General features: G+C 39.3%; 1 protein-coding gene across 1 annotated transcript in view; it reads left to right on the top strand.

Annotated features, from left to right (window-relative positions):
* COMMD10 (COMM domain containing 10) overlaps window positions 1-14,878 on the top strand; it is a 122,012-nt gene extending 107,134 nt beyond the window's left edge. The window contains exons 10-11 of the mRNA XM_086629616.1: window positions 13,823-13,882; window positions 14,516-14,878. Coding sequence (XP_086485742.1) covers window positions 13,823-13,882; window positions 14,516-14,554 — 99 coding nt within the window. The 3' untranslated portion in view covers window positions 14,555-14,878. The remainder of the gene's footprint in view (window positions 1-13,822; window positions 13,883-14,515) is intronic.
* Window positions 14,879-18,234: the final 3,356 nt, after the last annotated feature.

The following is an 18,234-nucleotide window of genomic DNA, read 5'->3' on the forward strand; positions in this document are numbered from 1 at the left end:
CACCTTCTGATCTCACACTGCCTTTGCCTGACCACTAGAGTTCTGGCTAGTTTATAGCTGCAGACAAGTTAATCTGTTTATCTCCAGGATAAACAAAACAGTGCAAATTGAATCGATTCTCCTACGCAATAGTGCTTTAATCCTTTTAAAATAATGGTCCCAAGCATATTGGACTATTTGTTCTCATCAAAGCAACTGGTTTGCAATTTTGGTAATTCGTTCCTCTGTGTAGGGCTGTGACATTACTCTCTTTTCAGTCAAAAAACTTGTCTCATGCCTGAAGTCTAAAGACACTTCCCTTTAGTGTGTGTTCAACTGTTAATTCTGTCACTCACCAGTAAGAGAACACAGATACTCTTGATATGTGTTTTCATAAGACTGCTGTCACCCCAAGGCCTCAGCCAAGTACCTGACCAGGTTAATTAGGGTATCTTTCTGGCTCATCAGTTCATCTGTCAACCATTTGTTTTCCCAGTTCATTTTTCTGCTGGTCAGTGCATAGTTTTACATGTTGAATGCAACTAGAGCACTGCCTTGGTACTACGTAATTGGAAATCAGAAAAGTCTAGAGTCTCCATTTTGTCTCTGATGTGTGCTTAATTTGAACTTGAGATAGTTCAGTCCTCCATACTTCCTCTTTTTTCTATGGAAAAAAAGTGCAAAAACCGCAGAAGCTTGCTTTAGATAGGAGAATGTGTGAATCATGAAGGTTAAAGACAAAGCAATTTATTGTACATGGATAGTCATATCCTAAAGGTGTATAACAACCCAGAATGTGGGAGAATGTTCAAGATAAGCAAGTTTTCCCTGAGATTGTCAGGAAATATTTCTGTTGTATAAAGTCAGACTTAACAGTCCCTGTTTAGCCAATGGGGAAGCAACTATTAACAGTTCCCTGGTAGGTACTCTTCACTGTCATATTCTTCTTTCTCTGATTAAGCTAAACTCCCCAGTGTATGTAAAAACTCCATTTATATGTGTGACATTGTATATTCCATTATGTCAGGTTAGAAACAAAAAACTTTTGACCTACCATACCTGCATGTTGTTATTCTTTTACTATCACCTCATGGCTTATGTCTTAAGAAGAGAAGATCTAGCTGTTTTGGACTTGAATTTATTCAAGGCCCTGGTAGAAGTCTGTCTCCATCTTTCTTGTGAGCTTCCTTTATGTACTGAATAGCTGCAATAAGATCTCCCTGGAGCCTTCTCTTCTCTAGGCTGAACAACCCCAACTCTCTCAGCCTGTCTTCAGAGGAGAGGTGCTCCAGCCCTCAGATCATCTTCATGGCCCTCTTCTGGACCCACTCCAGCAGCTCCATGTTCTTCTTGTGCTGAGGACTCCAGAGCTGAACACAGTATTCCAGGTGGGGTCTCACGAGAGCAGAGCAGAAGGGCAGAATCACCTCCCTCGACCTGCTGGCCACAGTTCTTTGGATGCAGCCCAGGATACAGTTGACTTTCTGGGTGCAAGTGCATGTTGCCAGCTCAATGTCCAGTTTTTCATCCACCAGTACCCTCAAGTCCTTCTCAGCAGGGCTGCTGTCAGCCCATTCGTTCTCCAGTCTTTGTTGATGCTGGGGTTTGCCCTGAGCTGGGTGCAGGACCTTGCCCTTGGCTTTGTTGAACTTCATGAGGTTCACATGGTCTCACTCCTCAAGCCTGTCAAAAGTCCCTCTGGATGACATCCATTCCCTTGAGTGTACCAGCTACACCTCTTAAGTTGATGTCACCACAAACTTACTGAGGGTTCGCTTAGTCCCACTATTTGTGTCATGATAATAATGAAGATATTAAATAGTACTCATCCTAGCATGGACCCTTGAGGGACATCGCTCTTTACTGGTTTCCTGTTGGACATTGAGCCATTGATTGTAACTCTTTGGATGCTATCCAGCCACTTCCTTACCCATCTACCAGTTCATCCATCAAATTGATATCTTTCCAATTTAGAGGTAAGAATGTGGTGGAGAACAGTATGCATGTTGAAAACTTTCTTGTGACTGAAAGGAGAAGAAAAGTTAAATTCTTTTCCATAGTACCATATAAATACTATTTCAAGAGAAAATCTTTTAAACCGTTTCCTGGTTTTTTTTTTTTTTCTTTTAAATTTAAAACCTTTGGTAGTCAGCAAATACATTCATAGCATTCACTCTCTATATAAGAAAAATCTGGAAACATGTTAGGTTATTTCGAAAGTTTCATAACTTCTGAGATTGCAGATCTAAATATCGATGACTAGCCCATAGGTTACACTTTCAATCTATGACATTGAGAACACATTGAACAAATCCTAAGCTTTCAGCATTTTTTGGAAGAAGTGACTTAGTATCTTAAAACATGGGTTTACACATGAGTTTATAAAATTGTTCATACAGACAAAATGAGGTTTGCAAACTGACCTGTAACACCTTATTTTTCCATTTTTCCCTTTGAAGAGCATAATGTTAGAAAGGTAAAAATTGGAAAGACATTAAACGTAGTTTAGATATTAATTTCATATCTATCTTTTTGAAAATATTACACAATATAATGTCAGTTTTTATTCCTTGCGTTACCATATTAGTTTTGCATCATGCAGTGGTGGCTTGAAAGAGAAGAATGTAATTAATTTGGAACTAAACAGATTCATTTTGAGAGAAAAACATTAAAAGTGTCTTGATTTTGGTATTCACTGAAACTATTGCATCCAGTCTGAGTACTACATTGTACTCCAGCCATCTGTCCAAATCTAGTACTGTATTCCTTCACATTTCTCAGTTTCTTTTAAAGCAAGCTGTATGAACTGTAATTCAATAGCACACAGACTTGGAGAAAATAAAAAGGAATTTGATACCCTCTTTTGAATTACTTATGTTAGCCTGAAGTTGAGCGTTTTCTTCCCTGAGAGGATATTACCTGTATACTTATATTCATATTCTGACTTTGAAGGAAACTGTGGGTGACTGGTTTGATTTCATCTTCACTGTATGTGAAAACACACAGCACTTGCTGCATCAAGAGGAGCGTGGCCAGCAGGTCGAGGGAGGTGATTCTCCCCCTCTACTCTGCCCTCGTGAGACCTCACTTGGAGTATTGCGTCCAGTTCTGGAGTCCCCAACATACGAAGGACATGGACCAGTTGGAGAGGGTCCAGAGGAGGACCATGAAGATGATAAGAGGGCTGGAGCACCTTTCCTATGAGGACAGGCTGAAAGAGTTGGGGCTGTTCAGCCTGGAGAAGAGGAGGCTCCGGGGTGACCTTATAGGGGTCTTCCAGTACCTCAAGGGGGCCTACAAGAAAGATGGGGAGAGGCTGTTCAGGAGGGCCAGTTGTGATAGGACAAGGGGTAATGGTTTTAAAATAGAGGGAGGTAGATTCAGATTGGATATTAGGAAAAAATTTTTTACCATGAGAGTTGTAGAACACTGGAACAGGTTGCCCAGAGAGGTGGTGGATGCTCCATCCCTGGAGACGTTCAAGGCCCGGTTGGATGAGGCCCTGAGCAACCTGATCTAGTTGGAGATATCCCTGTTCCTTGCAGGGGGGTTGGACTAGATGGCCTTTGAAGGTCCCTTCCAGCCCTAACGATTCTATGATTCTATGATTCTATTCTAGTACATGATATTTTTACATTGGCTGCTTACTAGAGAGGAACTGCTGGGGAGGAATGCCCAGGGAGGTAGTCAAGTCCCCATCCCTGGATGTGTTTAAGAATAGGGTGGATGATCTACTTGGGGATATGGTTTAATGGGGATTAGGGATGGTTGGACTCGATGATCTCTAAGGTCTTTTCCAACCTAGAAATCTATGAATCTATGAATCTATGAATCTATGAATCTACCTTCTGTCCTTAGCACTCTGTCCAGTTTGTTTTGTAAGCAAAAAGAATTCACACCACACCACTGCATCATGCTCTAGATAGCTTTTCATCAAAAGTATGAAAGCAAGAGCACTGAAATTATGTTGTCTAAAATCCAAAATAGCTGATTTTTGCATCATGAGAACATGTGTAACCTTCAGTGACAAACTGAGGAAAAAAATTTGTTGGTGGATTGCTTCATAATAAGTGATTGTTTCCACATTCCTCTTAATTTTGCAGTCATAATCAGAAAAAAAGTCTTTTTTTTCTAATCCTTGTAAAAAGGAAAAGTGTTTTTAAATGGTTTGAGAAACTTTCCTTTTAAAGACCTTTTCCAGTTTTGCACTGTGCTATGTTGCCTGAGAAATGTTGTTGTTTGCTTCTGTGGGGGTGGCAATGTCCTTTTCATCACACTCCAACATCGGAATGTCCTTGATCCAAATGAATAGCCCAGATTCAAGGCCTTGCTGGGTTACTTCTGGTGAGAAGAGATACTGGCTAAGAGTCTGGCATTTATTTGTAAGTTGTGAGTATTGTAGCAAAAGCTGTACATCTGTTCTGTTTCTTAGAATACAGTAAAAATAGTAGGTGACTTCCTGAAAAAAAAAAAAATGTAAAAGAAAATATATGTTACTGTACAAACAATCTTACTCTCTAAGATCTCTGTCTTTGATCCTGCGCTGCTAGTTAACATCCCTCACTCCCACATTGCTTTCCAGTCTCTTTCAGCAGCTGAGATTTGTGTGCAAGCACCCAGTTGCTAGCTGCTGGAGTGATTTCCCGCTGGAGATCAGAGATGTGCTTACTGACAGCCACTAACATCCTTTTAGTACAGAAAAAAACCTCAAACATTTTATCTTTGCCTGTGTGCCTAACAAAATCCAAATTGGTGATACTCTGAGTGACCCATCCTCAACAAAAGAACTAATTTACAAATTATCTAATCTTGATATTTTGTAAATATTTAAGCAGATTTTTTTGAAAGGGTGTTTTCACATCAGTTACATGGATTTCACATGGATCTGAGCTTCCTTAGATCTTTCCTCTCACTGCTGGAATCTTTTATCCAGCCTCTTTTCTTGTGTCTCAGTAGAAACAATAGATACTTTCAGGTTTTCTGCTGATGAAGAAAGGCCTTTCTTGGTAAAACAATGCAGTGTTGCAGTATCTTGTTGAACCAGGTAGGGCTCAGAAGCTAATGCTGCAAAAGGGTGCCAGCTTCCTCCCTTCGTCTAAAGCCTTCTTAAAGTGTTACTCATCTGCATGACCACACCATATAAAATTTCGGTCATATCACTTGCTCTAGGTGTAGATGCAGATGACAATAACCCAAGTTTCTGCTTCTGGACACAGGAGGTTTTGCCTGGCTTTCAGTTGAGACCAAAGGGGTGGCTTCCTGAGTGGTCTGGATCACAGTTTGAGCTTTCTCTAAGTCCAGCTTTCTTCAGACCCAACATTAGATGTGTATCTGATTTGAACATAAAGGATTTGCAACTCCATGCTAATCATGTCAGCTACAAACAAGCTGTGTGAAAAGCTTTCTAAAACATTCTGTCCATGTTGTTCAGCGCTCTCCTTGCTGTAGGAGGTTTTGACCATGGTATATCAATGTAAAAATCTATCTCAGTCTGCCTTCGAGGCTCTAGGGCTGAGCTTCACTATCTTAAGATACTTACTCAAGTTGTAATGTTTGCCATTTCAGTCCATAATCTTAAGTTTTCAGATGCCAATGCTAGGCTAATGTCACACTTAATATTTACACTCAATTCTGTTAACTTCTTAGAATTGGATTTTCTGAGTGCAATAATTGGTACAGTTCATAACCATGCCTGCACGACATCTTTTTCCTGTGCAGTTTGTAAAAATGAATTTGGCTGTGATCAAATTCAGCAAACATGTGAGGTCAGAAAAGCTCAAAAGCATTTCTGCTTACTGCTGGGCTCTCTCTTCGGCAGTTGTTCTCTACAAGTACAATCCTAAGAAGAAACGTAGATTCCTTATCATTGAAGGTGAATGTAAGACTATTGTGACAGTCTTGACATGAAGAATCTTTAGAAGTGTGAACTCACTGGTCTTCATGGTGTTTAGAGACTTACACAATATATTGCTCTGGTGGAAATAAGTGGAATACAGAGTCGTAACTCCCTGGTTTTTCTTACAGTGTTCATGCACTTAATCTTTTCTATATCATAGTTTCTATGCCAAATAAGCTGTACCAAAACATGAAAGATCAAAGAATTTAATTTATTCTCAGGAATAAAATTATATAGTCGTCAGAGTTCTGCCTAAAGAAGAAACTTGCATTCTGATAGTTACAGACTGTACACTGTATAAGCAATATACAACAATTAGAATGTACCTGCTTTCCCAGAGACTCTTTTTTCCTTACTTGATACAGTGAAATTTAATAGGAAGCAAGGGTATATTTCTTTTAGGCTTTTAGTGAGGTTACTTCTTCAGAGAGCTTTCTGCAGTGTTAGGAGTACGGTATAATTTGCAAAATTAGGTGAGAGATGAAATAAGAAAGTTGTCGTTATTAGGACCTGTGTTCCTTAGATTAATTAGTGTTATTCTTAGTAATTGTGTGGTAGTTAGTGAATGAAACTAACAATTTTCAAACGTATCTTTTCCTGAGTACTATACTTGAGAATCATACTTGCACGTTTTCCTGTTGAAACCTGAAATTACAATGACACAGTTGTGTGGATGGATGCTTTGTGCTGTTAGTGACTGATCCTGTGCGGAGACTAGTGGGGAATCAGTAATGAATTTGTACTGTTTGCAGTTGTCTTCAAAGAAGGGAAAGGCATGTGAAGGTATATACAAAATACAGAACAGACATAGAAGGAAGTCAACCTTTCAGTAGATCTTCTATGAGCCATTTTCCGTACATAGAACATTGAGGGAAGTATCAGTAGAAAAGACCTGCTTTTAAATGTTTCTTGTGATAGGCATGCACTGTTACACATTTACCACCTATTTCCCCAAAAAGCGTGTTTGTTCACTATGGTGTTTTTTGTAAAAGTGTATTTAACATAATCTTTGCGTAGAAATGACAACCCTACAACTCTAGATTTCTGTTTTTGTGAGGTTTTCCATGCAAAAGTATTGTTAAAAAACCAACCAACCTAATGATGTTGCCTACATGTATGTAAATTCCTAGCACATTCAAGGCAAAGGAACCCTCTTCCTGGATACAGCTGTTGGAAAAAAATTGCTTTACTATCTCCCTTTTCTTTAGCAAGATGGTATTTTCTCTGGCCAGGTGTATTGAGGTGAAAACTGTAGTTCTTTGTTTTCAGATAATTGTCTCAGTTTTAAAAGCATTTTTCTCCTCTACTGTGAAGAAGGACACCTGTTTGCTTCTGATAATCCATCATCTTCCCATCTATGTGATCTTCTCAGTAGCTGTGTCTCAATTCTTGTCTGTTGCTTTGCACTAGTTCATCCGGCCAGTAATGGATATTTTCATGAGGCTGGAAGGGAACAGGAGGAGTGAAAATGGAAACGATTGACAGTTCTTGTTGCTGTTTGGATATATGTCAGGTCTTCTGCAGGTCTCCAAATGCCTGTAGTGTCTGTGAACTCACCACTGGACTGGGCAATTCATTTATTCTAGACACTTTCCATGAAAACATGCTTAGATGATCCTGCATCTACTGTAGTAAGATTATCTATATGTATCTCCAAACCATCAGTTTCCAGTAACACATTGATTAGATCTCAGGAATCAACACAGAGCATTGGGTAGGGAATATGTTGCAAAGGGAGGGAAGGACACCCTAGTATGCTGCTGATTTTGATCTCCCTAGATACCACAGGGAATTTGAAATTCTTAAGCTTATATGAAAAAGAAATGCAACTTTGACAGGTAGAATGCAGTACATATACAAACTAAATGTTAACATATCGATCAGGAAAAGAAGGAGTTAGTATGAAAGATGTTCTGTTTTATAACAGTTGCACACTGAGACTTGAAAATGCACGTAAATCAGTCATAAGGCACAATTTCTTTTTCTCTACAAAAATAATTATTTGCTATTGCAAATGGAAATAAGCTTGGAAGAAGAATGAAGTTTGAAGGTCACATTTTCTGATGATGTGGAAGAAGTATAATTAGGAATACATAAGTCAGTATTTAACTCCCTGTGTTCTGCTGAATCCCTTAGCTGAATTATATCCATCTACTGCTGTAAGAATATAAAGAAGTCTTAATTGCTGTCTCTTATGTGCAGAGAGTTAAGGAACAGGTGTGCTTTTAAGTAATGCTAGTCTGTTTTAATGCAGCTGGAGACCTTAAAGATCATGCAGTTCCAACACCCCTGCCGTGGGCAGGGACACCTTCCACTAGATCACGTTGCTCAAAGCCTCATCCGGCCTGGTCTTGAACACTTCCAGGGATGGGGCAGCCACAACTCTTCTGGGCAACCTGTTCCAGTGTCTCATCACTCTCACAGTGAAGAATTTCTTCTTCAGATCTAATCTAAATCTCCCTTCTTTCAGTTTAAAGCCATTACTCCTTGTCCTATCACTACACGCCCTTGTAAAAAGTCCCTCTCCACCTTTCTTGTAGGCCCCCTTTAGGTACTGGAAGGCTGTTAAAAGGTTTTGCTGGAGCCTTCTCCAGGCTGAACAACCCCAACTCTCTCAGCCTGTCTTCATAGCAGAGGTGCTCCAGCCCTCAGATCATCTTCATGGCCCTCTTCTGGACCCACTCCAGCAGCTCCATGTTCTTCTTGTGCTGGGGACTCCAGAGCTGAACACAGTATTCCAGGTGGGGTCTCACGAGAGCAGAGTAGAGGGGCAGAATCACCTCCCTTGACCTGCTGGCCGCGCTCCTTTTGATACAGCCCAGGATACAGTTGGCTTTCTGGGCTGCCAGCGCACATTGCCGGCTCATGTTGAGCTTGTCATCCACCAGCACTCCCAAGTCCTTTTCCTCAGGGCTGCTCTCAATCCATTCTCCGCCCAGCCTGTACTTGTGCTTGAGATTGCCCTGACCTTGTGTGGGACCTTGCCCTTGGTCTTATTGAATTTTACTTCTCTGAATATACTGTAATTTTTCACATGTGCTCAGTCATAGAACGTTATCATTATCAGTAGACATTTAGATGTACAAACCAGTCTGTCCCTCCATCTGTTTGCTTCGGAATACTTGGCATTTATTTTGCAACGTCGATAAAAGTAGTTACAGCTTTGCAGTTGAGAACTATTACAGCAATATCAATTTTTCATATTCAAGTTAGCTTTAAAACCAGAAGTTTGTCTTTTGTTTAGAACTGCTAGTGTCTCGCTCTATGCTTATGCATGGGGTGCAGGAGTTAAATGTGTGGAATACAGCTGGGCAATAAATAAAGTTGCACAACTCTGTCATTAGTAATAAAGCCTTTTGCAGTAGTACATTAAAATAGAAGTATCTAGAGCATCAGATTAAAAAAAGAAAAAAGAAAGAAACCACAAAAAAAACCCCCACAACCAAATCCTTTGATTATAACCAGGAATTTGCCTCTACTTTCTGAAGTATTTTAAAGAGATATATTTTTTGCATGGTTTCCACAGAAGCATTTTGCAGCAAGGAGGTATTCATGTTTAAAATAAATTGTTAGCTGAGGCAATGGCAAATTGCAGGCTCTTTTAGATCTTGTGTAGTTGAATCTTCGTCATTTTATGCTGATGATCATGTTCAGCTAAAAATTTGCCTAATTGTTTGCTGGTGGTTTTAAGCTAAGTGTCTATTAAATGATTGTGGCTATTTTGTAGAATTAGCCAAACATTCAGAATGGCTGTTTTGGGTAGGATAGCATATTAATGTTGACTGGGAGCAGGAAGTTTTTATCTTCATTTTTATTTCCCTTCTCTCCTCTTCCCCTGCGCCCTCCTGAAAGAAATTTGGTTTTGAACAGCTGTTTTAGAGACTGGTGGAGATACTATGTTTTCTAAAATGATACCAGACAATCAGTGAGAAGATAGGTAAGGGGAGAAAACAACCCTAATCAGTTAAACTTACTAGAATTTCATAGAAGTTCTCAGGAGAGTGTAAGTTGTAAATTGATACAGCCTTAGGGTGAGAAAAGAGGTAGAATGAAATCAGATTCCGTCTAGATCTATAAAAGCAAAATGGCACTAAAATTTAATTTTAATCTTAAAAACACATTCAGTAGTGATATGTGGCCAAATATGTTAAACTATACATTTGAGAAAACTGATTTCCATATTCCTTGCAATGAATACAGAGTTGCCCAAAGATTTGTCTTGGGCAACACTTGCAATTCACACAGACTTTTCCAGTAGTAAGTGCAATGCTCTGTCATGTTTAACATCAGATGAGCACACTGAACCTAACAGCAACTTTATTTAGCTGAAGATGCTGCACATCACGTCTTTAGCTGTGCTTGTGGAGCATATCACGCCAGTGCTGTCCCTGCCACTCTTCGTGAGTATTGAATCAGACAAAAAGTCTTGTCTCCACATTTTCAAAGCTGCCCAAAAAAGGAACGTTTGGTATTTTAGAGATTTCTTTGTCTTCATAAGAATAACTTATTCAACTAGGTTATCTGAAGCTAGGAAGCTGTCACCCTCAAGGCTAAAACTCTTAAAAGTAGGAGCTAGAGCTTTTACCGCTACAGCAACAAAGTTTGGGATGTAATTAGAAAAAGTCTTAAGAGTCACTGAGTGTGGCAATGAGAATAAATTCAGTTTAGTTTTCTGGTTACTTTGGTTAGTTTTCTTTCACATGAAGATGATAACAGCAAAGAGAAAATGAGATGCCAGAAGTGAGGGAAAGAGTAGAGTGGAAGTGAGGAATGGGAGGAAATTTATCAGGAAAGAGGAAAAGAGAATGATAAACTTGATAGAGGGAAGAAAGAAGTTAGGCATCCAGCAAATTACTGTTTTCTTATTTACGTTTTGGGAAACACATACTAGGTCAGAGACAACATCTGAAAAACCTGTATTTGTAGATAAAAGAAGGCAACTTAGCTGCCTGCACTTTTCGTAAATAGGCCGAGCCTCTATCTGCACACTGTGACATTTAATTAAGTTAGTAAGCTGAAAGTGATTTTTTTTATACTATGTTTTAGTTATGGTTGAAAAATTATTGCTGTTTGTCATTTTGTATCTTTATCTGAGTAAAATTCCATAAAGTAGATTAGGAATTTGCCTACGCTGGGGGCTTTAGCAATATTCTATCTATGCAGTAATTTTTAATAGTATTTAACTGAACTGATCAAAGAACTGGATGGTAACCTCGTCCTGTGACACATTGCTTTAATTGCAGTTTTTTGTGTTCGTACAGAATAAACCAAATAAGTGAATAATGGGTATGTCATCTAAAAATGAGGGTCCATCAGCCTGCTCAGATGTAGCTTTTTCTCGTGGGGACGTAGTAATGATACAGTGTTTTTGTGGTCTATATAGGAATTGCTGATCACATAACAATGATCATTCGGCACCTTCCTCCAGGGACTCATACTCGTGAGAAATTTAATATTGTAAAAATAGCATTTTTAACTGCTGCCATACTTGTGCACATTTTTTTGTGACAATGCTCTCTGCTGAAGTGATGTAGTAGATGTACCAGGATTTTACACTCAGAAAGCTCAGAAAGAATTCTGGTTTAGTGGAGGATTAAGTGCAGGTAAACAACATATTTCATAAAAGATTGTTATATCCTCTTTCCCATTGACACTCCCACTCCCACCCCCAGATCAGAAACATAGCCTGGCATGGCATGCTTTCTTTTAGATCTCCACAGACATTTGCCTGCCACAAAGCAACATAAATTTTGTCTCAGTTATCAGACTGCGATTATTAAATAATAACGGGAAGAGAGATCTCAGCTTATTCATAAGACATAGTGATTTTATTTTTTAGCATAAAAAGAACCTGAATTAAAAGTACCACACTTTTTTTCATTTCCATACCCTATCTTATAGCTTAAAGTAATTAATATAGTAAGAGGAAAATAAGAAAGACAAGCTTTTCATTTTCTTTTTTTGTGTATCTGTAAGAAGTTGATCTTGCTTGCTGATCTGAGGTAGTACCAGATCAGCATTTGTACCAGATGCCCATCTTGGCCGAGACAGAGCACAGAGAAGTGAGATCTGGTGGTTGGAGGTGTCGTACACCCAGTGCCCCTCTCTGGAGGCATTGCAAAACTGTCGTGTCGAAATCCAGCAGACTCTTCTGCCACAAACCATGCAAGAGATGACCCTGGCTATTCATTGTGACTGATAAACTTTAAGATATATGGTATCTTCCTTTTATTCTGAACCTTCTCTTTTCGGTTTTGCTTCCTTCCATTCAAACACCAGAATCCTTCTGGAACAGCAAATGCCAAACAAACATCCAGGCTGAAATGGTAGATCCATTTGCTATTAGTGTGTCTTTCTTCTTTCCTCTACCCTCTTTCTTTTCTGAAGGAACCACTTGTTTGCTTTCCCTTTGTTTCTTAGCTGTTAGAAAGCCTTTAAAAGTGCCTTTACTTCCCTGTCACGGCATTATGCTCTTTGGAGGGAGGATCAGCTGGAGTCATGGCAAAGAGAACTGCTGTCCTGGTAGTTTTATTTTGTATTCACCGTACGATTCCCAGAATTGCATTGTTCCTTCCCAGAGGGGGAAGATTGGTCTCTCATGCAAATCACTGGTCCTTTTCTAGGCTTTTGTAGCCTTCCTGAAATTGTTGGAAAGGATCCTTCTTTCTGCAGAGCAGGGAGGAGGAATTGCACCAGACAGGCTGGCCCCAGTCATTTTATCCTTTTCCTGTGTCTTACAGCTCCTTTTGAGGAGCAGGCACCAGGCAGTACCTATCCTGAGTTCCCAGGGCTTCTGCTGCTCTTGTGCGTTTGGCGCGCCAAATTCAGCAGCATTATTTGGCTTAAATCAAGACTTGCATTGGTATGAGGGTACACAGAATCTGGCCCACAGCCTTGTCTGTGTGCAAAAGTATCCTTGCTCTTTTAAGCCGAATTGATAAATAAGTGTTTTTCTGCTGACTTAAGTGGTACATGAAGTTGGTACCAGTTAAACAAAATGAGCGTGTGTACATTATTTCAGCTGATAATGTTTTGTGAGTAGAGGTGTCCACAGATTCAGTTTTCACAGAGCCTTGTTAGTGTTTATGGAAGTGCAACTGTTATCCTCAGGAATGCCTCCAAGCCTTGGAAAGTCTAGCAACAACACAGAGAATGTGCAGTAATAGTTAGGAATTTATTTTAAAAGAAGTAAAGTGATGAAGCGAAGTAGAAGGAATAAGGCTAGAAACAGTCTGGATAGATCTGCACTGTGATTGAAAGTAGCAGGCATTAAACTACCTGTTTCTTGTGTGCGAGTTAAGCAGGATAGAAATTTTAATTTAACTCCCATCTCCACAGACATCAGCACATGCGTGCAGAGTATTATTACCACCATCAGTTTTATCCATCAGTTGTGTTATTTTGCTTTTTTAATGTTTAAGCGCTGCTTTGAAGCCCTAGTGTTAATTGTTAACTTTGGCTGAATCTCTGCTTAGATGCCTATAGCAGTGTCAGCATGGTAAGATCATAACTGTTAGATTAATGAATGCAAGTATTAGCTCTGTGCTGGTGCAGTACGTAATACCCGTGCAAGTTCAATCAAACACACTAATGACTTTGTCGTTGTGTAATGGTGTTTAGCAGATCTTAGATGGACTGCTGAGAAAGACAAATGTAATCTTTCATTTTTATCTGACTTAAAAATAAGGTAACAAAATCATTTTCATGGGAGATTTTATTATTGCTCTTCACAGCAGGAGAACAGATGTACCTGTAGACTTAGATTCTTCACTAAAATGGAATAGCATATATGAGGGATGTTGTAGTGAATGGCAGGAAAACTAACTGTTGCAACCATTATCTTTCATGTAGCTTAATCTCACATGCTGAATTATTGGAATGAATACCAAAAAGGAAAAAAAAAAAAAGTAAGCTTATTATTTCCTTTCTCTTCTTTTTCTTTCACAGAACCTGAAGAAAGTATTTGTAGAATTTAGTCATCAGGAGCTGTTTGAGTTCTATAACAAGGTCTGTAGATTTTACAATACTATAGTTTATTTGTAAACGCCTTATGCTACTCAGCAGGAAGTGTTGCCTATACGAATTAAATCTAATGAAACTGGAAAGAAAATGGATCCAACTTTAATTAAGGCTGTTGGATCTGTTTGATCACATAAAGCATTTTCAGTAAGAGCCTGTGCATTCAGACATGGAATAGGCAGGGCTTGGGTCATTGTAAGCATACTTGGCGGCTAGATCGAGAGCTGGTGATTAGCAATGAGGAGCTCTCTCGAAAGAGCATCTTTGTGTTACATCTTCAGTCAAAATGCCAGGCTCATAATCCAGTCAAAATGAACTCTATTATTTTTTTACCTTGTTATTATGCATTGGAAATTCACAGCAAAACATCTGTGCATGTAAAAAAGGCAGTATTTAGACAACTGTTTCTTTAAAATTTGAATATTTAAACTGCAGCAATGAATTCTAATAGCTTCATGTAAAAACAAATATTCATGAGTACAGCATTTTTTTATTGCTATGTGAATAGATTTAGTATGCATAGTTGAAGATATTGGAATGTGTTTTTTTTCTGTTTGCATGTTTCTAAACAACATTTTATGTGAGTGGAGGTTTTTTTCTCTTTTTTATTCCTTTAAATAGCTGGAAACTATACAAGCACAGCTGGATTCCCTTACGTGATGTTTTTGAAGACTTATTTCTCCATCACACTCTTGCCACCTCATTTTTTTGAATTGAAGATAGATTGCCAAGCTGTGTTTGCTGAAGGATTCAGTGGGTTGCTTCCTGTAAAATTATATGGCTTATCTCCTTTTTAAACCAGTAACATTAGCCAAGAGTCTTTGTTAAGAGTCTGAAGATTCTAATGGACTTTCTGTTGTTTTCTGAGCAATTGTGAAGAATGGCTTTACTTGCAGAAAAAAAAACGCTACCCTGCTTCAGAGATTTTTTTTTTTCTCCTGTTATGTGTGTTACTTGATTCTGAAAGAAATTTGCATACTAGTGAGGGACCAGGAATAAAGTCTATTTTTTAGATCTAAAAAGAATATGAAAGTAGTAAGAAAATACACAGCTAATAAAATGTCTATTCTTTTGAATTGTTATTCACATGATTGAAAGCTTATTGCAAATTTGTCAAAATAAATTTGGAATTTAAAAATGGATTGGTTTAGTTTGGGCTATTTTAACTTCATTTGATTATCTTTGTTCTTTTTTAGTTGTTTTTTTTGTTGTTCTAAATAATCAAAATGTAACTGATTTCAGTGTTTACTTTTGGCACTGAGAACAAATACGACTTCTTAGCACTGCATGCATGCCAATGAATCTAAGTAGTATGCTGTATAACTGAGGGGAGAAGTCTCAGAGTATGTAACGAAGAACACTGAAATAGTCTGACAGATTTCTCAAAGCTATTTGTTGGTCCTTCCTCGTGTTGTCCACCACCATTTTTACATCTAACAAGAAGAAATAAAGTACAATGTCTTAAAGGCCAACTTAGTCATATTTTCACACATTACTTCCAGATGAACAGAGGTTCAGGAACAGTATGAGAAGGTAAAAGTCATCTTAATTCTTGTTTGTTGCTGCTCACTGACAGACAACTTCACTGCTGCACCTTGATAACAGGCGTAGGATACAACACTCCACTGCAGGCTAATAGAAGGTGAGAGGAAATAAAAATCTTTGGCATTAGGTTGTCTTTCTTCCTCCTTAAGGGACTCCCTGAACAAGACTTTTTTCTACCAGATGCCTAAAACAGGGATGGTTAATACTCAACCAGCAATACTCAACCAGCCAGTTTTCTTGTGAGCTTTGTTTGCTCGAGACACTATAGCCGAAAGGTAGGTTTTGAATAGCTGCTGTTTAGGTCTTCTTGTGCCAAATTTCCTGCTTTGTTGCCTTTGGAGGGTTGTTTTGGGCTTTTTGTATTGCTTTATTAGCAACAAATTTTAGGGATTGTGCTGTCACCTCTAGAATGCTGAAGAGATTTGCACCGGTTGTCTAATGTGTGAGATAAAGTCATTAACAGCCGACGTGTGAGTAAAGGGCATTGAAGAGAAAAAACTCATTTATCGTAATTCTTAGCTGAAATGCCAGACAATACTGTACCACTCAAGGTAACACTGTCATCCTGTTGGAAAGAAGAAATGAGTCACCCTTCCACAGCAGAACCCTCTACAACTTGTGAGGCAGGCTGCCAAAATCAAGTCTTGTCTGGAGCCACTGGCAAACGTGCCTTATCTTCTGCAGATGCAACACTCCCACCCACAGACATCACATCCTCAGTCTGGCTGTTCGACAGTAGCTTGCCAGCTCGCTCATCTTAGACTGCATAGGTTGGTGTGTCTCTGCAGGTGAGCGCATCCCCACCGTTCCCTCTGCCTGCCAGCGGTAGCAGTGCTTTGTAGTTAGCACAGCTGGGAAGATCCTCTTCTGCTTGACACTTAGGTCCTGGCTTCTCTACTGGTCCTGTGGGACACTATGTCCTGTGTAAGGACATTGCCCCTGAGTGTTTTCCCTCAGTTTCCAGAGCTTAAGTTCTGGAAGTCAGGTCTGGAGCGAGGTGCAGACCCTCCTGAGTGGTTGCAGGACATACTAAGGCACTGCCCGAGTATGAGAGAGGGATTGAGTTATGTGTGAATATAGGTAGTCATTGATGAGTCCTGAAGGACAGGGTGAAGGCAGGACCAGGTTAGAGTGCAAGAAGTATTGGACAAATTGTCAGGCACAGCTGAAAAAGTAAAGGAGACGTCAAAGACAGAGTAGGAAGAAACTGGACATGGGAAAAAGGAGGGAGAAGATAGAGTAATGGATATTCCCAAGGCTGGAATTTGGGAGTTGGAAAACTGTAAGGAAAGGGGGAGAAACACTGGAAAAGGCAGCAAAAGTATATATACAAAGAAAGTATTAGGCAGAGAGGAAGAGAAATCTTATATAGTAGGGGAATGGGAAGAAAATTGGGGAAGCGAAGTAAACCAGAGTTAACTATGAAAACTGTGGCCAGTTGTGTAACTGTATCTAGTACTTTGAACTAACCCATAAGTGTCAGCCTTGGTGCAAATTTGGCCAAAATCAAAGTGTGGGATAACAAAAAAAAGCATTTTAAATCTGACTTTAGTGGGAAATTTAATTTTAAAAGTGATAAAGTAATGTTAAAAGGAAAGATGGAAAAAAGAAAGCCTGAGATAGCAAGGATTTTTTAAAATTTATTTGGTGTTTATCCTTGTTTGTAGATGGATGAAGAGATTTATGATTTCTTTAGCAGTGGTTGCCTTTTCTTTTTTTGCTAAATGCACCGAATGTCTTATTGTCAGAAGCCACAATAAAAGCCATTGTATACCTCATGGTAAGAAGTACAGTTGTTATCTTTTGTCAAGGAGCACTCAGAAATAAACACTTTAGAAAGACTTTTCTGTATGTAATGAGAAGCTTTGGGGTTGTACATTATCAGGTAGCGATGGCATAACCAGTACCATCTTAGAAAAGAACATTGTCACTTATTTAAGGGCTCCTGAGTAAGGAGAGAAAATTGACTAACTGTGAAAGAGCAGATCTATTTAGGGTTTTTTTATTAGATCTTGCAGAAAAGAAGGCTTTTATTCTGGTTGCTGCTCTCTAGGCCTCAGTGGACCTAGGGAGGAGGAGATTAGTCTTCCTCTGAGAGCAGCTGCCCCTGCTTAGTTTGAATAAAAGTCCTGGTGTCCCACCAGCGTCAGAGAACGGGAGACAAACAAGCTCCAGCGCAAACTAGGGGATGCCTCAGGAGAATGGGAGATCTCTGGCAGCAAGGACTAGACCCAATGCCATACCTCAGAGATGGAGGAATGAAAAACACCTCCTGGGAGGATGAAGGCACATAGCCTATTCAGAACTGAATACACCAGGTTGGTGTGGGAGCACAGTGCTGAAGGTCTTCAAACTTCTCTTGTGCGTTCTGGTAAAACATAGTTTTGGAGAGTGGGTCTTGTGGGTATTTTGGAGCATTTACTGCAGGAAAGGAAAGGAATACATCCCAGGCTCTCTTCAGTTCAGGGTCCTAGCGAAGCATTGGTCTGTAATATCTCTTGGATGTAATCCAGGACTGAAATTACCAAGGCTTCTGATGGTATTGAAGGAGGATATTTGCAGAGATTTATTGAGCTCTGAGTCTGGAAATTTGAATGAGTAAGAATTACTGAATCTACTTTCAGATCTTTTGGTGCATTTTAAAAACATTTGATTCATCTTTGCTCAGACAGTAAAGAGTATTTTCCGTGACTGTACTGCTCTCAAAGCTATAATATCAAAATCTGCCTCAAACGGACTACTGGCAAAAGAAGGAAATCTTTTGCTTTGGGTGTAAACAAGCATCAGTATTGTTT

The sequence above is a fragment of the Tauraco erythrolophus genome, chromosome Z, assembly GCF_009769465.1.
Source record: "Tauraco erythrolophus isolate bTauEry1 chromosome Z, bTauEry1.pri, whole genome shotgun sequence".
NCBI lineage: Eukaryota > Metazoa > Chordata > Aves > Musophagiformes > Musophagidae > Tauraco > Tauraco erythrolophus.